Source organism: Chelon labrosus (assembly GCF_963514085.1).
Source record: "Chelon labrosus genome assembly, chromosome: 8".
NCBI lineage: Eukaryota > Metazoa > Chordata > Actinopteri > Mugiliformes > Mugilidae > Chelon > Chelon labrosus.
Genome location: NC_140358.1, coordinates 13,189,258 through 13,213,308, shown reverse-complemented (window position 1 = coordinate 13,213,308; position 24,051 = coordinate 13,189,258). Strand labels below are relative to the sequence as shown.

General features: G+C 41.4%; 6 protein-coding genes across 9 annotated transcripts in view; all 6 read left to right on the top strand.

Annotated features, from left to right (window-relative positions):
- LOC311491429 (protocadherin alpha-C2-like) overlaps nt 1-24,051 on the top strand; it is a gene marked incomplete at its 5' end in the record, with an annotated part of 187,825 nt that overhangs the window by 119,373 nt on the left and 44,401 nt on the right. The window contains one exon of one of the 4 annotated variants that reach the window (XM_084549355.1): nt 698-3,076. The exons of the other annotated variants lie outside the window; for them this stretch is intronic. Within the exon in view, the coding sequence (XP_084405481.1) occupies nt 698-3,076 (2,379 nt within the window). Of the gene's footprint in view, nt 1-697; nt 3,077-24,051 lie in introns of those variants that run through there. 4 annotated transcript variants of the gene reach the window in all.
- Nucleotides 4,124-6,856, top strand: LOC311491468 (protocadherin alpha-5-like; the record flags this gene model as incomplete). Its single annotated transcript, XM_084549396.1, has 1 exon — nt 4,124-6,856. The coding sequence occupies one exon, from the start codon at nt 4,124-4,126 to the stop codon at nt 6,512-6,514; it is 2,391 nt and encodes a 796-aa protein (XP_084405522.1). The 3' UTR covers nt 6,515-6,856.
- LOC311491298 (protocadherin alpha-3-like) lies at nt 7,586-13,211 on the top strand (the record flags this gene model as incomplete). Its single annotated transcript, XM_084549204.1, has 2 exons — nt 7,586-9,092; nt 12,253-13,211. 2 exons carry the CDS (start codon nt 7,586-7,588, stop codon nt 13,209-13,211), a joined length of 2,466 nt encoding a protein of 821 aa, XP_084405330.1.
- Nucleotides 13,768-16,191, top strand: LOC311491296 (protocadherin alpha-2-like; the record flags this gene model as incomplete). The annotated part of the gene is made up of 1 exon (XM_084549201.1): nt 13,768-16,191. The coding sequence occupies one exon, from the start codon at nt 13,768-13,770 to the stop codon at nt 16,189-16,191; it is 2,424 nt and encodes an 807-aa protein (XP_084405327.1).
- Nucleotides 17,003-19,569, top strand: LOC311491295 (protocadherin alpha-5-like; the record flags this gene model as incomplete). Its single annotated transcript, XM_084549200.1, has 1 exon — nt 17,003-19,569. Exon 1 carries the CDS (start codon nt 17,182-17,184, stop codon nt 19,567-19,569), a length of 2,388 nt encoding a protein of 795 aa, XP_084405326.1. The 5' UTR covers nt 17,003-17,181.
- LOC311491474 (protocadherin alpha-2-like) lies at nt 20,854-23,126 on the top strand. Its single transcript, XM_084549402.1, has one exon. It carries the CDS (start codon nt 20,970-20,972, stop codon nt 23,034-23,036), a length of 2,067 nt encoding a protein of 688 aa, XP_084405528.1. The 5' UTR covers nt 20,854-20,969; the 3' UTR covers nt 23,037-23,126.

The window sequence follows — 24,051 nt, the reverse complement described above, 5'->3', positions numbered from 1 at the left end:
CGCTACTTTGTCAGTGCGTGCTGTTCTCATAATACCGAAACATAATTGTTTTCGAGTATAGTATGTTCATGAATGCATTTCAGCTTAATTAATAATTGCCTCTCAATATTTTACAGGTAGGATCATTTACTTTGTTTTTTTTTCCAGAGACCCCATGAGATTTAACAGCAGTAGTTACATTTGTCATCATTTAAAAGTGGGAAGGGGACATGCTTATTCACCGCCCCTCTTTCATTGCATGCTTTAGCTTGGAATTTCTCGTATTCTTTAAACTATGCCAAATTCTTACAATAGTTAAATCTAGTAAAGTGATTTTTGTCAACCTTTGGGGAAAAAATGTTGTTTTCTTAGGTTTTGAGTCGGTAATCCATAAATATTTAAACATAAATAAGTAATGAAGGAAATGCACAATATTTGACACTGCTGTGGAATTGTATTTGGTGGCGGATGCAATTATGACTCATGTCCACATGGGGACAATGCAGACCATCACATTTGTACGATCTGTTTGGTAACGGCTCCTCCCTGATTCAGCGGATGATGCGGGCTTTGTCACAAAGCGAGGTCGGTCGACAAAGAATGGTTGTCGTGTTTGGCTGTGAACATGCCGGAATATTTTTTAGAAATGTTTTTTCCTTGATCTTCATCTCGTGCCTGCTGTAACACCACGTCTCGTTGTAAATACACCGAAGTAATAATGCATTTACCGGAAAGAATCAGCTCTGTGTCGATGTATCTGTTGTTCGTGCTGCTGGATTGTTGCTGGGAATCAGCGCTGGGGCAGCTCTCTTACTCCGTCTCAGAGGAGGCAAATCTGGGGACTGTTGTCGGAAATATCGCTAAAGATCTGAACATCAATGTCCAGGATTTGGAGCCCCGCATGTTTCAGATCGTTGCTGGATCGAAAAGAAAATATTTCGAGGTAAATTTAAAGACTGGTGTCCTCTACGTTAATGAGAGAATAGATCGAGAGGAGCTCTGCGGCAACGAACAGAAATGTTCACTTACTGTAGAAGCCGTTATTACCAACCCTTTAAAACTGTACCGAATTGAAATTATCATACTGGACGTGAATGATAATTCACCATCATTTCTCAGCACGTCTCAGACAGTCAACATTACTGAGAACACAGCGGCAGGGGCGAAATTTTTATTAAAACGCGCTCACGATGCAGACGTAGGAAGAAATTCAGTGAATACCTATAAGCTTAGTCAAAATGAGCATTTTTCTTTGGTTACACATAAAGGAGAGAGCATAACGCCCGAATTAGTGCTTCAGAAAGTTTTAGACAGAGAAAAGCAGACCATGATTAAATTCACCCTGACTGCCATTGACGGAGGAACACCAGCTAAATCAGGCAGCATGACTATAATAGTCAATGTTTTAGATATTAACGATAATCCTCCCGTTTTTAGTCAAACACTGTACAAAGCCAATGTGTATGAGAACGTCAAGATCGGAACCTCAATAATAACTCTGAACGCTACTGATTTAGATGCAGGTCAAAACGGACACATATTGTATTCATTTATGGAAATAGACCAGGGGAAACAATCTGATCTGTTTGCTATAGACAAAAATTCTGGGACTGTAACAAATAAAAAGAATATCGACTTTGAAGAGAATAATGCATTTGAAATTCGAGTACAAGCCAGTGATGGAGCCTCCTCACCTATGACTTCACATGCAAAATTACTGATTGAAGTTTTAGACGTTAATGACAATGAACCTGAAATTTCAGTGACATCTTTGCTCAACACTGTGAAAGAAGACGCATCCATTGGCACCGCAATTGCTCTTGTTTCAGTGTTTGATAAAGATGGAGGAAAAAATGGGATGGTGAACTGTAAGATTTCTAATAATGTTCCTTTTAAATTAGAGTCAAATTATAAGAATTACTATTCGCTGGTTGTTGATGGTCCTCTAGACAGAGAGAGTTCAGCTCAATACAACATCAGCATCACTGCTACTGATGAGGGAAGCCCACCTCTCTCCAGCAACAGCGTTATTAATGTACACATCTCTGATGTGAATGATAACAGACCTCTATTTACAGAAAGTGTCATCAATGTCTATGTGAAAGAAAATAGTCCAGTAAGAGCAGTTATAAAAACTGTGTCAGCATTTGATGCAGACATTGATCAAAATGGTCAGGTGAGTTATTCATTTTTACAAAGTAACAGTAACACATTGCCGCTATCTACAATGATTAATATAAACTCAGAAACTGGAGACATTATCAGTCTGCAGTCATTCAACTTTGAGGAGTTAAAAACATTTCAGTTTAAAGTTCAGGCTACAGACTCTGGTGTTCCTCCACTCAGTAGCAACGTGACTGTGAATGTTTTTATTATGGATGAGAATGACAACAGCCCCTCGATTCTGGCACCTTATTCTGAGCACGGCTCCGTGAACAGTGAGACCATCCCCTATTCTGCTGAAGCTGGATACTTTGTTGCAAAGATCAGGGCTGTAGACGCAGACTCTGGATACAATGCCCTGCTTTCTTATCACCTGTCTGAGCCCAAAGGAAACAACCTGTTCAGGATCGGAACCAGCACCGGGGAGATCAGGACTAAGAGGAGAATGAGTGACAATGATGTGAAAACTCACCCCTTGGTGGTGCTGGTTTCTGATAGTGGAGAACCCTCCCTGTCAGCTACTGTGTCTATTGAAGTGGTGGTGGTTGAAAGCACCGCTGACATCCAGACTCAGTTCAGACATGTGCCTGTAAAGGAGGACAGCTTCTCTGACTTGAACCTGTATTTGCTCATCGCCATTGTCTCGGTGTCGGCGATCTTTTTGCTGAGCCTCGTCAGTTTAATAGCTGTCAAATGCCACAGGACAGACAGCAGTTTCAGCAGGTACAGCGCCCCTATGATCACCACCCACCCTGATGGGAGCTGGTCTTACTCTAAGTCTACTCAGCAGTACGATGTGTGTTTCAGCTCAGACACACTGAAGAGTGATGTAGTGGTTTTCCCTGCACCGTTTCCACCTATAGATGGTGAGCTGATCAGTATTAACGAAGGAGACACTTTTACAAGGACTCAAACTTTACCAAGCAAAGAAAAGGTAAGGGTATCCTGCTTATTTTGTAAATATATGATGTCGGCTCCCACACTGTAATGCATAAGCTACTTGCATTTTCATAATCACTTCACACATCAGTTATATGTATGGAAATATTACCTTGCAATGGTTAAAACTTGTTGTCAGGTTAAGATTTGTTAAAAAGGAATTTCAGTGATTTCATATTCAAAAACATTCTTAGACCCCAGTCTATAGTTGCAGAGAAAACAGTACAATTTAAATGTCAATATTAAATATAATTTAATTAAATGAATGGCATCTATCATTCCTTCAGGCAAACAAGAACACTTGGCTTCATTGACTTCACTGGAGTCAATATGGAGATCCATAAATATTTCTGTTTTGATAACGTATTGAATCGTTGGTTGCAAGTTAATTCCATAAATGTTTGGTAAAAAGAAAGGAGCACCATAGTTGTGAGAGTTTGAATATTGTCTGACTTGTTGTTAAATAACCATCTGAGGTTTAATTTAACTCTGTTGTGGTGTTTTCAAGAAAATAAAACTACCCACTGCTGAGTATTAATATAATATTTGTAACTTAATACGTCATTTATTTGCATGTGCTTTGAATGATATGCATCCGCATAATCATGATCTGTTATCCATCTATTCATTAGGATGTGGAAGCTCCTTATTGCTACAATTCAAGTGTTTGGTAATATATTAGAAGTCCAGAAGCTGTCATGTATGTGATCATCGCAGGCATGATTGATTTACTTCTGGTGATTTCAAACGAAAAGTAATGTTTGACCGGGTTAATATTAAGAATATTGCAGTTACCTCAAATGTCCATAAGATGACAGTCTAGACCGTAACACCACCGACTGGTCAGGGACATGTTCAGGCCCCTCCCACATTAAAAGGATCATTTTTGTAGGGGCTTTGTTAGAATGAGGTGCAGCGCGACGAGGAACGGATATAGAAAAGACAGTGACATTTAATATTGTCTCTCGAGCGATATTTAGCTCCAGTCAGCGAAAGTGAAGTAGAAGGACGGATCTATGCTTTGTACTCGTTGTATGGAATTATGCATCTGCCGGGAACAACGACCTCCGTTTGGATATATCTCGTGCTTGCTTTCTTGGAGTGTAAGTGGGGAGCGGTATCTGGACAGCTCTCCTATTCCCTGTCGGAGGAGGTTAACGTGGGGACTTCTGTTGGAAATCTCGCCAAGGACTTGAACCTGAATGTACAGGATTTGGAGTCGCGCATGTTTCAGATTGTTACCGGATCAAAGAGAAAGTATTTCGATGTAAATCTGAAGTCGGGTTTTCTCTGCGTGAGTGAGAGGATAGACAGAGAAGAACTCTGCGCGAAAGCCACAAAATGCACAATAAACGTAGAGGCCGTGATTAATAATCCACTGAAGCTTTACCGCATCGAAGTGAATATCCTTGACGTAAATGATAACCCCCCGTCTTTCAGTGCCAAATCGCAAAATATCGATATAGCAGAGAGCGTTTTACCGGGGGCTACATTCCCCGTGCTTTCGGCCTACGATCCCGATGTGGGGAAAAATGGCATTAACACATACAAGCTAAACCCGAATGAATATGTTTCTTTAGCGGTGCACAAAGGGGAGAGTGTGTCTGCGGAATTGGTTCTTCAAAAGGCACTAGATCGTGAAAAGCAGGCTGTACTTAAACTCTCCCTGACAGCTATAGATGGGGGAACACCTCCGAAATCCAGCATGTCAGAAATAATCATTAATGTTCTGGATAACAATGATAATATGCCAGCTTTTACCAAATCACTGTATAAAACTAGTGTTAAAGAAAATTCACCAGTTGGCACAACAGTAGTAAGAGTGACCGCAACTGACGCAGATGAGGGGCCAAACAAAGAGATTTCATTTATACTGAGTTCGAAAGACCAGGACCACGTCTTAGAAATATTTGAAATAGACTCGGAGACAGGAATAATAACAGTTACAGGAAATGTCGATTATGAAACAAATCCTGCTTTTGAAATTCGTGTGCAGGCCACTGACAAAGGCCAGCCTCCATTAACAGCACAATGCAAAGTACTCGTGGAGGTGGTGGATCTAAATGACAATGCGCCTGACATCACAGTGACATCACTGCTCAGTACCGTAAAGGAGGACGCTGAAATTGGCACTGCCATTGCACTTGTTTCAGTTCTTGACAGAGACGGGGGCAAAAACGGTGAAGTCAAATGCGAGATATTGAATTCGGTTCCCTTCAAATTGGAGACAAATTATAAAAATTATTATTCTTTGGTTGTTGGTGGAGCTCTGGACAGGGAGCTCATTTCACACTACAACATCACTATCAAAGCTACGGATGAAGGGAAGCCTCCTCTCTCCAGCACAAGTGTAGTTATTGTTCAGGTTTCTGACGTGAATGACAATGCGCCTTGTTTTTTAGAGACTGTGATTAATATGTATGTGGAAGAAAACAGTCCAGTTGGGACTGTTTTGAAAGCAGTATCTGCAACTGATGCTGACGCTAATGAAAATGGTCGAGTGAGCTATAGATTAGTCAGTGATAATAATTTGCCACTGTCTACAATGATTAATGTCAACTCAGAGACTGGAGATATCATCAGCCTTCAGTCTTTTAACTTTGAGGAGTTAAAAACTTTTCAGTTTAAAGTTCAGGCCACAGACTCTGGTGTTCCTCCGCTCAGCAGTAACGTGACTGTGAGTGTTTTAATCCTGGATGAAAATGATAATAATCCAACTATTCTTGCGCCCTATTCTGAACATGGCTCCATTAACAGTGAGACCATCCCCTATTCCGCTGAAGCTGGATACTTTGTAGCAAAGATCAGGGCTGTAGACGCAGACTCTGGATACAATGCACTGCTTTCTTATCACCTGTCTGAGCCCAAAGGAAACAACCTGTTCAGGATCGGAACCAGCACCGGGGAGATCAGGACTAAGAGGAGAATGAGTGACAATGATCTGAAAACTCACCCCTTGGTGGTGCTGGTTTCTGATAGTGGAGAACCCTCCCTGTCAGCTACTGTGTCTATTGAAGTGGTGGTGGTTGAAAGCACCGCTGACATCCAGACTCAGTTCAGACATGTGCCTATAAAGGAGGACAGTTTTTCTGACTTGAACCTGTATCTGCTCATCGCCATTGTCTCGGTGTCAGTGATCTTTCTGCTGAGCCTCATCAGTTTAATAGCTGTCAAATGCCACAGGACAGACAGCAGTTTCAGCAGGTACAGCGCCCCAATGATCACCACCCACCCTGATGGGAGCTGGTCTTACTCGAAATCTACTCAACAGTACGACGTGTGTTTCAGCTCAGACACACTGAAGAGTGATGTAGTGGTTTTCCCCGCACCGTTCCCACCTGTAGACGGTGAGCTGATCAGTATTAACGAAGGAGACACTTTTACAAGGACTCAAACTTTACCAAACAAAGAAAAGGTAAGAGCTCTGGCTTAAATGCCATCCATCATTGCCATGCATTAATGCAAATATTAATAGTCTGCACTTAAGGCCTTCAATCAGTCAGACAATATAAAATAAAACTTTTTTCTACAATTAACTAAGTTTGAGTTAAATTGAAATTCTTTGTAGTTGTTGCCAAGCTTCTTAAGTTGTTTCAACCTTGCCTCGTTTTGCTACTGACCACAGCAGTGGATCTGTATGTCTCTGTCCTTGGTGCTGAATGCAAGTTTTGCAGTGTGATTTGTTGTAATGCCATAAGAACAGTGTGCTGTACTGGAATGTTTCCCTTCAAGATACTGAATATAGGATGTTCAAATGTGCAATATATGTGCAAGTGTACTGTACATATATGTTCATGTCACAGGTGTAGTGTGAAACAGAAACATTCAATAGTACAAAACGGCAATCTTTGCAATATCTATTTTGCCCTAACTTCCCTCTATAACTTCAGGTTTACACCGCTAACGTGAATATTTTAAGTGCATGGCTAATATACTACATTTTCTGATTATTTACAAGATTAATGATTACTCGTTTTTTGCTCATGTAAGTCAAGCAGCCATAATATTGACATTGAATATCTGCTGAATTTGTCATTTGGAGGACTAAATAAACCACATATAACACTAGACTTCCAGTCGAGTCTTAAACAGGCTGCCGCTACATTTCAAATACATCACCATTTTGACTACATCCTAATCCTTAATCCTATATTCCACAGTCTTTTGTCACTAGTGGTTGTCAGTGTTTCTGAATGAAGGATTATTTCTCAGTTGTTAATAATGTGTGCAGTTTCTTGAAATAACCACATAGCGGCGCTATAGACCGTAACACTGAAATGTTGACGCTCCTCCCAGAGTAGAAACGGAGTGATTGTGGGTTTCTTCACAAAGAGACAAGGGGACGGAAGGGAAGGCATCATGGAAAATTTGTCGTTTGCAATCAGAGGATCGCCTTGAATTGTGTCGCAACTCATCATTACATATTGGAAACAAAACTGTGGATACAATCTTGCTCAACGCAATGATGCCTTTTCCGAAAAGCAGGAGGGTTATTGTTTCGTATATGGTGCTCGTGGTGTTGGACTGTTATTGGGAAGCGGCATCTGCGCAGCTCTCCTATTCCGTCTCGGAGGAGGTAAACCCGGGGACAAATGCCGGAAATATCGCTAAGGATCTAAACCTCGGTGTGCAGGACTTGGAGTCCCGTTTGTTTCAGATCGTTGCATCTAAAAGGAAATACTTCGAGGTAAATCTAAAAACCGGATTTCTGTATGTAAATGAGAGAATAGACCGAGAGGAGCTTTGTACAGATGAGCCCAAATGCACTGTCAGCGTCGAGGCTGTGATCAACAACCCGTTAAAGCTTTACCGTGTGGAGGTTGAGATTAAAGACGTGAACGACCATTCTCCGTCTTTTAACACAAAATCACAGATACTCGACATTGCAGAGAACACCTTGCCAGGATTTAGATTTGCCTTATCGGAGGCAAGCGACGCTGATGTAGGTAAAAATGGCATTAGCGCGTATAAGTTGAGTCCAAATGAATATTTCAGTCTGGCGACAAATAAAAGAGGGGACAGTATATCTCCAGAGTTAGTGCTGCAGAAAGCCCTCGATCGTGAGAAAAAGTCAAATATACAGCTACTGTTGACTGCACTAGACGGAGGAACTCCACCTAATACCGGAACATCAGAAATCGAAATAAATGTACTCGATAGTAATGATAACGCACCAATATTCAGTAGTACTCTTTACAAAGTTAAAACGTTTGAAAACATCCCGTTTGGTACGACGGTCTTCACCTTAAATGCGACCGACGCTGATGAAGGAACAAACGGTGAAATAGTATACTCTCTTCGGAGCAAAGATCAGGATCACGTTCTGGATATTTTCAAAATTGACCCCGACACAGGAGCCATTTCAGTAAAAGGTAAAATCGACTACGAGGAGAGGAAAGCTTTTGAGATCCGGGCGGAGGCTCGGGACAAAGCCCAGCCTCCATTGTCTGCTCATAGTAAAGTGCTGGTAGAAGTGATAGATGTAAATGACAATGCTCCTGAAATCACCGTGACGTCACTTCTTAATACAGTGAACGAGGACGCCGATGTGGGTACTGCTATTGCACTTGTCTCGGTTTTAGACAGAGACAGTGGGAAAAATGGTGAAGTGAAATGTGAGATCTTGAATGCAGTTCCGTTCAAACTCGAGACAAATTACAAAAACTATTATTCTTTAGTTGTTGACGGACATCTAGACAGAGAGGTGACTCCCCAGTACAATGTCACAATTTCTGCTACCGATGAAGGGAGTCCTCCTCTTTCTAATACTAGTGTTGTTACTGTTTACCTTTCCGACGTTAATGACAATGCACCATATTTCCCAGAATCTTTAATAAATGTGTATGTAAAAGAAAACAGCAAAGTAGGAACAGTTATCAAAACAGTGACTGCAGTTGATGTTGACATCAGCAACAATGGTCAGGTGACCTACTCACTTTTAGACAGTAACAGTAAATCACTGCCGCTCCAAACAATGGTTAACATCAACTCAGAGACTGGAGACATTATCAGTCTGCAGTCTTTTAATTATGAGGAGTTAAAAACGTTTCAGTTTAAAGTTCAGGCCACAGACTCTGGTGTTCCTCCACTCAGCAGCAACGTGACTGTAAATGTTTTAATCCTAGATGAAAATGATAATAATCCAACTATTCTTGCGCCTTATTCTGAGCACAGCTCTGTGAACAGTGAGACCATCCCTTATTCTGCTGAAGCTGGATACTTTGTAGCAAAGATCAGGGCTGTAGACGCAGACTCTGGATACAATGCTCTGCTTTCTTATCACCTGTCTGAGCCCAAAGGAAACAACCTGTTCAAGATCGGAACCAGCACCGGGGAGATCAGGACTAAGAGGAGAATGAGTGACAATGATCTGAAAACTCACCCCTTGGTGGTGCTGGTTTCTGATAGTGGAGAACCCTCCCTGTCAGCTACTGTGTCTATTGAAGTGGTGGTGGTTGAAAGCACCGCTGACATCCAGACTCCATTCAGACATGTGCCTATAAAGGAGGACAACTTCTCTGACTTGAACTTGTATTTGCTCATCGCCATTGTCTCGGTGTCAGTGATCTTTCTGCTGAGCCTCATCAGTTTAATAGCTGTCAAATGCCACAGGACAGACAGCAGTTTCAGCAGGTACAGCGCCCCCATGATCACCACCCACCCTGATGGGAGCTGGTCTTACTCGAAATCTACTCAGCAGTACGACGTGTGTTTCAGCTCAGACACACTGAAGAGTGATGTAGTGGTTTTCCCCGCACCGTTTCCACCTGTAGATGGTGAACTGATCAGTATTAACGAAGGAGACACGTTTACCAGGACTCAGACTTTACCAAACAAAGAAAAGGTAAGACATGCCCGATTTAATTAGTCTAAAGATGTGAATCTCTTTCAGTCATTCAATCAAACATAATTTGTATGCATTTTGTCACTTTTGTTATTTCCAAATATATTTAAAACAAAACTGGCATGGTGAACCTTTGGATGTTGGCAGGTGAATTAATATTGGCTGCGAGTTTGGCTTCTGTGGTTTAAAATGATTTCAGTTCAGTTTCATGGTGTCGCAAATAAGCCTGAGCTGTCCGTGGTTCTGAAACCATCTGGTCCTTTCTCGGCTTAACTTCACGTGCTGTCCGAGGTGGTGGTATTGTTAAGGTTATAATTCGTATGTGTCTGAGGTTGGGTAATAGAATACCAAGGCCGTGTATAATGACTACACACATATTATTTTAATGAAAAACAAGAAGAAGTACTGAATTATTGTTAATTTAAAAAAACAACAACCATATCTAGTAGTCATCGTATATTTTCCTGACTCCATGTCTATTGCATCGTATATTAAACGGCTCTATTTCTTTTTTGAGATGTCTTTTAATATACAGAGGTGTCGCGAGATGTCGCCCGAGACCATGAAAATATCGAATGATCAGTGTCTGGAAACTCCTCCTCTGATCATGACAAATACCAGAAACGTCACCATCTGGCAGTGCTTTGTGAAAACAGCGCACAGTCGAGCGAGGCCGTATAGAGTGAGGAGCCAGAGTGAGGAGCCAGAGCGAGGATGGATACATGAAATAATATATTAGTTTTTTCTTGGATAAGCCAAGAATCAGAAACCGGGATTCATAACATCTGTCTGGTCAGCGATGGCTGCCCGAAGACAATGGAATAATATTGCGAGTTTGTTTTTCACTCTTCTTTGTCTCTGCGAATGGTCCGTGGCTCAGATATCCTATTCGATTTCAGAGGAGGTGGACAAAGGCACGGCGGTGGGGAACCTCGCTAAGGATTTAAATCTCAATGTGCAGGAGCTCCAGTCCGCGGGTCTTCAGATTGCATCAGAGTATAAAAAACGGTATTTTGGCATCAACCTTGAATCTGGAGTACTTTTCGTTAGCGAGAGGTTAGATCGGGAGGAGCTTTGTCCGAACACGGTAAAGTGCTCTTTAAACGTAGAGGCCATATTGAGTAACCCTCGCAGCCTACATCGAATTGAAGTTGTGATTAATGATATTAATGACAATGCCCCGTCTTTTCTGGAAGAAATATGTACAGTTGATATGTATGAGTCTTCATATGTGGGCGAAAGGTATCCACTGCCGATAGCCCATGACACAGATGTGGGTATTAATTCGGTCAAGACTTATAGATTAAACACGAATGATCATTTCTCCTTAGATATACAGAGCACCGGAGACCAAAGCGTGTCTGCTGAATTGGTGCTGCAGAAAGCATTAGATCGAGAGAAACAGTCTCTTATTGAACTAACTCTCACTGCCATAGATGGAGGAAAGCCTTCCAAAACGGGGACTTTACAGATTCAAGTTAATGTTCTGGACGTAAATGACAACTCCCCTTTATTCAGTAAATCGCTCTACAAGGTCCAGGTAGTTGAAAATACAAACATAGGCACGGCTTTGTTAACGCTGAGTGCAGCTGATTTAGATGACGGTGTCAATGGGCAGATAGTTTACTCTTTTACAGAAAGGGGGCGTTTAAATCCTGATGATAAATTTGCCCTGAACGAAAATACTGGAGAAATTATCGTCAAAGGCAACATCGATTATGAGGAAAATCAAGCATATGAGATTCGTGTTCAAGCACGAGATAAAGGCACGCCTCCTCGCAGCGCACACAGCAAGGTTTTAGTCGAAGTCATTGATGTCAATGACAATGCTCCAGAAATCTCGGTGTCATCACTCATGAGTCCAGTGAAAGAGGACGCCGGAATAGGCACAGCTGTCGCCATGGTGACCGTTACCGATAAAGATGGAGGCAAAAATGGTCATACGAACTGTAAGATAACAGGTTCTGTGCCTTTTAAATTGAAATCCAACTATAAAAACTACTATTCGTTGCTGGTTGATGGGCCTCTTGACAGAGAAAGTGTTGAACGATATAATGTATCTATTGTTGCTGCAGATGAAGGAACGCCGTCTCTGTCGAGCACAAGCGTAATAAATATTCAAGTTTCTGATGTAAATGACAACCCACCCCGATTCCTGGACTCTCCGATTAATGTTTACGTAAAAGAAAATAGTCCAGTTGGTACTACTATTTATAAACTGACGACGGTAGATTCTGATTTAAATGATAACGCAAAATCAACTTATCATTTAATTAATAGCTCTCCCGAGTCCGTACAACTGACTTCAATGATAACTGTAAAGTCAGAGACTGGAGACATTATCAGTCTTCAGTCTTTCAACTTTGAGGAGTTGAAAACATTTCAGTTTAAAGTTCAGGCCACAGACTCTGGTGTTCCTCCGCTCAGTAGCAACGTGACTGTAAATGTTCTAATCCTCGATGAAAATGATAATAATCCAACTATTCTGGCACCTTATTCTGAGCACGGCTCCATTAACAGTGAGACCATCCCCTATTCTGCTGAAGCTGGATACTTTGTAGCAAAGATCAGGGCTGTAGACGCAGACTCTGGATACAATGCTCTGCTTTCTTATCACCTGTCTGAGCCCAAAGGAAACAACCTGTTCAGGATCGGAACCAGCACCGGGGAGATCAGGACTAAGAGGAGAATGAGTGACAATGATCTGAAAACTCACCCCTTGGTGGTGCTGGTTTCTGATAGTGGAGAACCCTCCCTGTCAGCTACTGTGTCTATTGAAGTGGTGGTGGTTGAAAGCACTGCTGACATCCAGACTCAGTTCAGACATGTGCCTGTAAAGGAGGACAGCTTCTCTGACTTGAACCTGTATCTGCTCATCGCCATTGTCTCCGTGTCGGTGATCTTTCTGTTGAGCCTCGTCAGCTTAATAGCTGTCAAATGCCACAGGACAGACAGCAGTTTCAACAGGTACAGCGCCCCAATGATCACCACCCACCCTGATGGGAGCTGGTCTTACTCTAAATCTACTCAGCAGTACGACGTGTGTTTCAGCTCAGACACACTGAAGAGTGATGTAGTGGTTTTCCCTGCACCATTCCCACCTGTAGATGGTGAGCTGATCAGTATTAACGAAGGAGACACGTTTACCAGGACTCAGACTTTACCAAACAAAGAAAAGGTGAGTTGTTTCCAACCTCTCTTTCCATTTCAGGCACAGATAATTCCATTAAGAGCAGCTGCTCTTGTCTGGCTATTGTTAAATGAAGGCGACGGTGTTATATTATAAATTTTAAATAAATGAAGGTAGTCAGTCTGATTGCCTCCATTAATTTAGCATTTGTCTCAGTTGGAAGGTCCCATAGACTGTATAAGTGCCTAGTGGTTTTAAGGCTTATACTACTTCTTGTGAAAGGCGCTCTCCGTGGTGCTGACATATTTCTTTTTTTCTTTTTGTCCATTTACTTTTGTCCACTGCACACTATATTTTGCTTTTGCAACAACGTTACTCATAATCTGATATTTAATCACATCTGTATTTTATATTATTTAAGAAAATAAACTAACTGATTAGATGTACTTTGTAAATAATCGACTGTGGTACAAGAAATGAACACAAGATGTCACTCGAGACCACACATCCACTCGCGTGTGTTAATGACGTAAAACTCCTCCTCTATTGTTGATGTAAAAAGAAATAGACCGAGCGTTTGGTCGGCTGTGGGTTAGTAAGGCACTCCGCCTTGAAAGATGGTCTACACATGTAGAGAGCTTCGCTGGCACTTGGATGTTTTTTTCTGAATGATTTTCATCAGTTTGCCTGGATTTCTATTTAGACAAAAAAAATGGCGAGCCGAGGACACTATATAGAGTCGGGATGGATCTGGTTCGCCATTATTCTTTGTTTATCCGACTGGTCTGCAGCTCAGATTTCCTACTCCGTTTCCGAGGAGGTGGACAAAGGCACAGTAGTGGGGAATCTCGCTAAGGATTTAAACATTAATGCACAGCAACTGGAGGACCGAGCATTTCGGATAGTATCTGGACACAGTAAGATGTATTTCGAGGCTAATCTAAGAACAGGAGCTTTGATTGTCACGGAAAGGATCGACCGAGAAGAGCTTTGTCCTAATTCACCTAAATGTTCCTTGAATATAGAAGGCCTGTTGAGCAATCCTATGAATATTTATCGTATTGAAGTCAATATTCTTGACATTAATGATAACGCCCCAACATTTCTCGAGCAAATCCATGCGTTTAATATCTCCGAATCGTCTTCAACGGGAGAGAGGTATCCGCTCCCAGCAGCACAAGATGCAGACACTGGCAGTAATTCAGTGAGAACATATAAACTAAGTCCGAACGAGCATTTCTCCATAGATGTAAGCAGCGGTGGAGACGGGGTATCTGCCGAGTTGGTGCTGCAGAAAGCTTTAGACAGAGAAAAGCAACCCGTTGTCAAACTAACACTCACCGCTATAGACGGGGGGAAACCTGCAAGATCTGGCACGATGCAGATTCTCGTGAATGTGATAGATGTCAATGACAACACGCCTTTTTTTAGCAAGTCGCTTCATAAAGTAAGTGTCAGTGAAAACGCACCCGTAGGTACAACAATACTGAAATTAAATGCAACAGATTTAGACGAGGGCCCACATTCAGACATCAGATATTTTTTGATGAAAAGAGGAAATGTGAATTCCCCTGAAAAATTCATTGTGATTCCCGAAAGCGGTGAAATAATTGTGAGTGCTAATTTGGACTACGAGGAAAACAACGCGTACGAATTACGAGTGCGAGCAACAGACCAAGGCGCTTCCCCCCGCAGCGGTTATTCTAAAGTGCTGGTAGAGGTTGTCGATGTCAATGACAATGCACCAGAAATCTCTGTAACTTCGCTAATGAGTCCAGTCAAGGAAAACGCTGAAATTGGAACAGTCGTTGCACTTGTAACTGTGACAGATAAAGACGGAGGGCAAAATGGTCTCACCACTTGTAAAATAAAAAATTCGGTCCCTTTTAAATTAACGTCAAATTACAAAAACTATTACTCCTTGATAGTTGACGGTCTTCTTGACAGAGAGACTGTATCGCAGTATAATGTAACTATCACTGCTGGTGATGAAGGAAGTCCGCCACTTTCTAGCACCGCTGTAATCAGTGTGCTTATTTCTGATATTAATGACAATGCACCGAGTTTCCCAGAAGAAAACCTAAATATTTACATAAAAGAAAACAGTAAAGTGGGAAATATAATCACAAAGATAATAGCAGAGGATGCAGATACAAATCAGAATGCTAAACTGGCTTACTCATTGATAGACAACTATCCAAAAGGATTTCCAATTTCATCGGTTGTAAACATCAACTCAGAGACTGGAGATATTATCAGTCTGCAGTCTTTTAACTTTGAGGAGTTAAAAACGTTTCAGTTTAAAGTTCAGGCCACAGACTCTGGTGTTCCTCCGCTCAGCAGCAATGTGACGGCGAACGTTTTTATCCTGGATGAAAATGACAACAGCCCTTCGATTCTGGCGCCCTATTCTGAGCATGGCTCCATTAACAGTGAGACCATCCCCTATTCTGCTGAAGCCGGATACTTTGTAGCAAAGATCAGGGCTGTAGACGCAGACTCTGGATACAATGCACTGCTTTCTTATCACCTGTCTGAGCCCAAAGGAAACAACCTGTTCAGGATCGGAACCAGCACCGGGGAGATCAGGACTAAGAGGAGAATGAGTGACAATGATCTGAAAACTCACCCCTTGGTGGTGCTGGTTTCTGATAGTGGAGAACCCTCCCTGTCAGCTACTGTGTCTATTGAAGTGGTGGTGGTTGAAAGCACCGCTGACATCCAGACTCAGTTCAGACATGTGCCTGTAAAGGAGGACAGCTTCTCTGACTTGAACCTGTATCTGCTCATCACCATTGTCTCGGTGTCAGTGATCTTTCTGTTGAGCCTCATCAGTTTAATAGCTGTCAAATGCCACAGGACAGACAGCAGTTTCAGCAGGTACAGCGCCCCCATGATCACCACCCACCCTGATGGGAGCTGGTCTTACTCTAAATCTACTCAGCAGTACGATGTGTGTTTCAGCTCAGACACACTGAAGAGTGATGTAGTGGTTTTCCCCGCACCGTTTCCACCTGTAGATGGTGAGCTGATCAGTATCAACGAAGGAGACACTTTTACCAGGACTCAAACTTTACCAAACAAAGAAAAGGTAGGGTTGGTCCTGACTTTTTATTACTGTGCTTTCACTTTTTAATTGCCAAGCCTGATGTGAATTTCTATAAAATTGTCGCTGAGTGTGTATACACTGACATGGACCTGTAAACAAAGCAATGGGCTGTGGAACTAGGCCTGACAGTTTGTCATATCAATGATTTTCACTGTCCATGAGAGAACATGTTGTAGTAGGCTAGCGCTCTCCGTAGTGCTGAAATGAATCTATGCAATCTTGGGGTTCTGTGAGCTTTATGGATCAGGTCTCCTTTTCTAAAATGGGTCAAAAGACCCATAACATATAAAAGGGTCGCCAGACCACAGTTGAAGATTCGAATATTGTGTGTTTTATTTAAAATTACAGAGAGAGCAGGGGAGGGAAAAAAAAAAAAAAGACCAAACTCAAAGGTCTGAAAAGTACTGCCTTATATAGTCTGCTTCTCCTACTTGAGCACAAATCAAACTCAGGTGCTCAGTAGGCCAAGGGAGGAGTGACCAGGAGACAGGAAGCAGAGTCGCATGTAACAGCTAGTTTTGATTAATTCATCATTTAATGTGGGTAAAGAGCTACGTTTTGTCTGGTATCCCTCAAAAAGAAGTTGTTGTTTTTTTGACGATACCATATGACAACTCAAACTTTTAAGTTTATATCAAAATATGGACACGTTTAATAATTTATGTTTGGATATAAAATTGTAAGCAACGTGTCAATTATTTAAATAACACAACTTTTTCTAATGCTGCATATCATTACTGTTATACACTTATGTTGGCTTGTCTCTCCTTTGCCACAAGGTGACGCTGGAGACCACAGATATAGTAGCGGTACGGGTATAAAATAAATAAAATGTAAACTCCTCCCTGTACGGGAGAACTAAACCCGTCATTGTGCATCGGTTTAGACAGACACGGGGAATGTGTTGTGGCGAGAAGGACTCCTGCTATTGCTGGATCATGTTGTTTCTGTCGGATATACAGTATACATAAAGCGGAGTAAACGAAGTTGTCGGAATTCGGCCTTTACTGCTCAGCAATGGAAAACAAGGAATATGCCTGGATTCGTGTTGTTGCATTGCTTTGTCTTTGTGACTGGTCTGATTCGCAATTGTCTTACTCCATTCCCGAGGAGGGGAACAAAGGCGCCGTGGTATTGAATATCGCAAAGGATTTAAACCTGAATGTACAAGAGCTAGAAACGAGGAATCTGCGCATTGTTTCGAGTTACAGTAAGAATTATTTTGACGTGAATTTGCAGACCGGAAACCTGTTTGTTAATGAGAGAATAGACAGAGAGGAGATTTGTCTGAATACGGCACAATGTTCCCTGAGAATACAAGCTGTTTTAAGCAACCCAATGACTGTGCATCGCATCGAGGTCAGTGTTTTAGATATAAACGACAACTCGCCAGAATTCATTGAACAATCGTATTCCTTAAACATTTCTGAATCAATGTCGCCAGGGGAGCGATATCTTCTCCCGGTAGCAGAAGATGCCGACACAGGCAGTAATACAGTAAAGGGCTACAAGCTGAGTCAAAATGACCATTTCTCACTCGATGTACAAAGTGGAGGAGAGCACGGTGTGTCTGCCGAGCTAGTACTTGAAAAAGCTTTAGATCGAGAGAAACAGCCGGTAATTAAACTCATTCTTACCGCTGTGGATGGAGGAAAACCTGCTAGATCAGGTACACTGCAGATAAACGTAAATGTGATAGATGCAAATGATAATACGCCAATTTTCAGCAAATCTCTGTACAAAATCCGAGTAAGTGAAAATACCCCACAGGGAACAGTGGTGACAAAACTAAATGCAACGGATTTAGATGAAGGCATGAACAGTAAGATCCTGTATTCCTTTATAAAACGAGGTAATTCTGATCCATCAAATATTTTTGATCTAAATTCAGAAACGGGGAAAATTACTGTTAAGGGCAACCTAGACTATGAAGAAACACCTGCTTATGAAGTGAGGGTTCAAGCAATGGATCAAGGCTCTTCTCCTCGTAGTGCATATGCTAAAGTACTGATAGAGATAATCGATGTGAATGATAATGCCCCAGAAATATCTGTGACGTCTCTTATGACTCCTGTAAAAGAAGACGCAGAAATGGGGACAATTGTTGCTTTGATTACAGTGAGTGATAAAGATGGAGGGACAAACGGTGTAACTGACTGTAAAGTAGTTGGCTCTGCTCCATTTAAACTCAAATCCAACTACAAAAATGACTATTCATTAGTAGTAGATGGACCACTGGACAGAGAAAACACTTTTATTTACAATGTCACCATTACAGCCACAGACCAAGGAAGTCCCCCTGTGTCCAGCATCAGGATCATTACTGTTCATGTTTCTGATGTCAATGATAATGCACCAAGATTTATGGAGCCTGTCATTAATGTGTATGTAAAAGAAAACAGTCCAGTAGGTTCAGTTATTTATACAATTAATGCATTTGATCCTGATCTGGATGGAAATGCAAAGTTAACTTACACATTATTAGACAGTTCTCCAAGAAATATTCCAATTTCATCCGTTTTAAATATCAACTCAGAGACTGGAGATATTATCAGTCTGCAGTCTTTTAATTATGAGGAGTTGAAGACGTTTCAGGTTAAAGTTCAGGCCACAGACTCTGGTGTTCCTCCACTCAGCAGCAACGTGACTGTGAACGTTTTAATCTTGGATGAAAATGATAATAATCCAACTATTCTTGCACCTTATTCTGAACACGGCTCCATTAACAGTGAGAGCATCCCCTATTCTGCTGAAGCTGGATACTTTGTAGCAAAGATCAGGGCTGTAGACGCAGACTCTGGATACAATGCGCTGCTTTCTTATCACCTGTCTGAACCCAAAGGAAACAACCTGTTCAGGATCGGAACCAGCACCGGGGAGATCAGGACTAAGAGGAGAATGAGTGACAATGATCTGAAAACTCACCCCTTGGTGGTGCTGATTTCTGATAGTGGAGAACCCTCCCTGTCAGCTACTGTGTCTATTGAAGTGGTGGTGGTCGAAAGCACCGCTGACATCCAGACTCAGTTCAGACATGTGCCTATAAAGGAGGACAGCTTCTCTGACTTGAACCTGTATCTGCTCATCGCCATTGTCTCGGTTTCAGTGATCTTTCTGCTGAGCCTCATCAGTTTAATAGCTGTCAAATGCCACAGGACAGACAGCAGTTTCAGCAGGTACAGCGCCCCCATGATCACCACCCACCCTGATGGGAGCTGGTCTTACTCTAAATCTACTCAGCAGTACGACGTGTGTTTCAGCTCAGACACACTGAAGAGTGATGTAGTGGTTTTCCCTGCACCGTTTCCACCTGTTGATGGTGAGCTGATCAGTATTAACGAAGGAGACACTTATACCAGGACTCAGACTTTACCCAACAAAGAAAAGGTAGGGTATTTTTGCTGAATGCTTATAAAATGCAACATGGCTATAATATGAGCATGATACACTGTCCTTATTTGTGAGTACTGATACACAATACAACTTCAATTAAACATAATAATGATATAAAACAGTATAACTGACTCCCACTTTGTCACGTATATTACAATAACTAATGTAACTATTCATAACAGTAGCACAAAGTCAAAAATCACTTGTTACTCTTTTAGTCACGTTTCACTACTTGGTCTGCATAAAAGTGGTTCAAGTTTTACATTTAAGGACAAATAACCCGTGGGGCGATCAGACTAGTTTATTATCTTCAGTACTGGATGCTGTCTTTACTATTCTGTTGCAGAAGTCGCTTCTTTTGTGCTTTTAACATATATGTCCTGGACAGACATAATCAGATCTGTTCTTTATCAGAATTTCAACATGTTCGCCATACTGGTGAGCTTTTAACCTCGTCAGGTTGTGTCAGTATTCAAGGCTTCATGAACTTTAAAGGGTGCTGTCCATGGTGCTAGAAGTTGTGTCTACAACATGTGCTTAGTGTACGTTCCTGTGCTCAGACATGCTATTTTCATTCATTTAATGTCTTTTCAAAATATGGTTGTTCAAAGTATGCGAATGGTTTTCTGAAACTATACTTAAAGACATTTTATTTGTATTTTCTTTAAGGATGCATTGCATTACTATATTAACCTTACAACAGCATATGGGGGACGAAAAAATATTTTTTTCTTTTTTTTTTTCCCCATCGATGTGATTGTACCCACTATATAAACGCAAATCGTTTATGCAACGAATCATATTTTTAGTGACTTCGCTATGTGGCACTGTTAAAAGCATTCCCTTACCGGTCGTTCACCACAGGATGTCGCATGAGACCATAGAATTGAATGGGTTGGTAAATCCAAAACTCCTCCTCCCTGCATTAGAAAATGAAAAAGAAAATCCTTATCAGCCATTAGTACACCCGTGGAAAGTGCTGTGAAGGGAAGGGCAGGAGCGTCCTCACAACATTATTGCTTCGCTTGGAAATATTTCTGTTGTGGATAAATGATCACTTGAGATCTTCTCGTGCGTCAACGATGTATACTCGACGGCAAAGGGAATACGCCTGGATTCGCTTCGCCGTGTTTCTTTGTCTTTGTGACTGGTCTGCCTCGCAGTTATCCTATTCGATCTCCGAGGAGGTGAACAAAGGCACCGTGGTGGGGAATATCGCAAAGGATTTAAATCTCAACATACAGGAACTAGAGAGCAGGGATCTACGGGTTGTTTCGAGTTACAGTAAGACGTATTTTGACGTGAATTTACGGACAGGGAACCTCTTCGTGGAAGAGAGAATCGACCGAGAGCAGCTGTGTCCGCATGTGGCGAAATGCTCGTTGAAAATACAAGCTGTGGTAAACAATCCAATGACTGCACATCGCATCGAGGTTAATATTTTGGATATAAACGACAATGCGCCCACTTTTACTGAAAATACATATTCTCTGAATATTTCCGAATCATCTTTAACAGGAGAGCGGTATCTTCTCCCAGTAGCGGTAGATGCGGACATAGGAAGTAACACAGTAAAAAGCTACAAGCTGAGTCAGAATGAACATTTCTCCCTCGATGTGCAGAGCGGCGGAGAACACGGAGTTTCTGCTGAGCTCGTGCTACAAAAAGCTTTAGATCGAGAGAAACAGTCGGTGATCACACTGCTATTGACGGCGTTAGATGGAGGTAAACCTCCGAGATCAGGGTCTTTACAAATTTATGTAAACGTTATAGATGTTAACGACAATATACCAACGTTTAGCAAATCTCTTTATAAAGTACAAGTCAAAGAAAATGCGGCTCCTGGGACACTTATCATCAAGTTAAATGCAACAGATTCAGATGAAGGCATGAACAGTAAGATCCTGTATTCATTTATCAAAAGAGGAAATATTGATCCATCAAACATCTTTGATCTAAATTCAGAAACAGGTGAAATTACTGTGAAGGGTAAACTCGACCATGAAGAAACACCTGCTTATGAAGTGAGGGTTCAAGCAATGGATCAAGGCTCATCTCCTCGTAGTGCACATACTAAACTACTGATAGAGATAATTGATGTGAATGATAATGCCCCAGAAATTTCTGTGACTTCTCTTATGACCCCTCTGAGAGAAGACGCAGAAATGGGGACAATTGTTGCATTTATTACAGTGAGTGACAAAGATGGAGGGACAAATGGACTAACTGACTGTAAAGTAGTTGGCTCTGCTCCATTTAAACTCAAGTCCAACTACAACAATGACTATTCATTAGTAGTAGATGGACCGTTGGACAGAGAAGACATTTCTCTTTACAATGTCACCATTACAGCCACAGACCAAGGAAGCCCACCTCTGTCCAGCATCAGGGTCATTACTGTTCATGTTTCTGATGTCAATGACAACGCGCCAAGATTTATGGAGCCTGTCATTAATGTGTATGTTAAAGAAAACAGTCCAGTAGGAATAGTTATTTATACAATCAATGCATTTGATCCTGATCTGAATGGAAATGCAAAGTTAACTTACACATTGTTAGACAGTTCTCCAAGAAATATTCCAATTTCATCCGTTTTAAATATCAACTCAGAGACTGGAGACATTATCAGTCTGCAGTCTTTTAATTATGAGGAGTTAAAAACACTTCAGTTTAAAATTCAGGCCACAGACTCTGGTGTTCCTCCGCTCAGCAGTAATGTGACTATGAACATTTTGATCCTGGATGAAAATGATAATAATCCAACTATTCTTGCGCCTTATTCTGAGCATGGCTCCATTAACAGTGAGAGCATCCCCTATTCTGCTGAAGCTGGATATTTTGTAGCAAAGATCAGGGCTGTAGATGCAGACTCTGGATACAATGCACTGCTTTCTTATCACCTGTCTGAGCCCAAAGGAAACAACCTGTTCAGGATTGGAACCAGCACCGGGGAGATCAGGACTAAGAGGAGAATGAGTGACAATGATCTGAAAACTCACCCCTTGGTGGTGCTGGTTTCTGATAGTGGAGAACCCTCCCTGTCAGCTACTGTGTCTATTGAAGTGGTGGTGGTTGAAAGCACCGCTGACATCCAGACTCAGTTCAGACATGTGCCTATAAAGGAGGACAGCTTCTCTGACTTGAACCTGTATCTGCTCATCGCCATTGTCTCTGTGTCGGTGATCTTTCTGCTGAGCCTCATCAGTTTAATAGCTGTCAAATGCCACAGGACAGACAGCAGTTTCAGCAGGTACAGCGCCCCCATGATCACCACCCACCCTGATGGGAGCTGGTCTTACTCTAAGTCTACTCAGCAGTATGACGTGTGTTTCAGCTCAGACACACTGAAAAGTGACGTAGTGGTTTTCCCTGCACCATTTCCACCTGTAGATGGTGAGCTGATCAGTATTAACGAAGGAGACACTTTTACAAGGACACAGACTTTACCAAACAAAGAGAAGGTAGGATATTTTTGCTGAATGCTTGTAAAATTGAATATGGCTATAATATGAACATGATATGCTGTCCTTATTTGTGAGTATTGATACACAATACATACATACACAGTCCAGCTTCAATTAAACATAGCAACCATACAAAACACTATAACTGACTCCAACTTCATCATGCATATTACAGTAAGTGATACGACTTTCATAACTGTTCCACTACACTTTAGGGCTCGGAGATAATAATTATTAGTGGAACAAATTAAAAAGTAACCTTTTTACTCTTTAGTCACGTTTCACTAGGTTACCTGGTCTGGATAAAAGTGGTTGAAGTTTTACGTTTAGGGACAAACAACCCATGGGGCGATCAGACTAGTTTATTATCTTCAGTACTGGATGCTGTCTTTGCTATACTGTTGCAGAAATCGCTTCCTTTGTGCTTTTTAGATAAATGTCTTGGATTGAAATATTCAAATCTGTTCTTTATCAGAATTTCAACATGTTCACCGTATGAGTGAGGTTTTAACGTCGTCATTTTGTCTCAGTCTTCAAGGCCTCATGAAATGTAAAGGGTGCTGTCCATGGTGCTAGAAGTTGTGTTGACAACAAGTGCTTACTGTACGTTCCTGTGCTCAGGCATGCTATTTTCATTAATGTCTTTTTAAAATGTGGTTGTTTAAAGTATGCAAATGTTTTTCTGCAACTGCAGTTGAATTAATTGTATTTGAATTTTCTTAAAGGATGTGTTGCATTACTATTTTAACCATACAACAGAGTATGGAAACACTAAAAAAAAAAAAAAAAAAATTTAATTTTTTTTTACCCATAGATGTGATTGTACCCAGTATATAAATGCAAATCGCTTATACCACGTCTAATATTTTTAGTGACTTCGCTTTGTTGTACTGTTAAAAGCATTCCCTTACCGGTCGTTCACCACAGGATGTCGCAGGAGACCATAGAATTGAATGGGTTGGTAAATCCAAAACTCCTCCTCCCTGCATTGAAAAATGAAAAAGAAATCCGTATCAGCCATTAGTACACC

Coding starts and splice junctions, on each gene's coding strand:
- LOC311491474 (XM_084549402.1), top strand. CDS start 20,970: ATGACTGCACATCGCATCGAGGTTAATATTTTGGATATAAACGACAAT.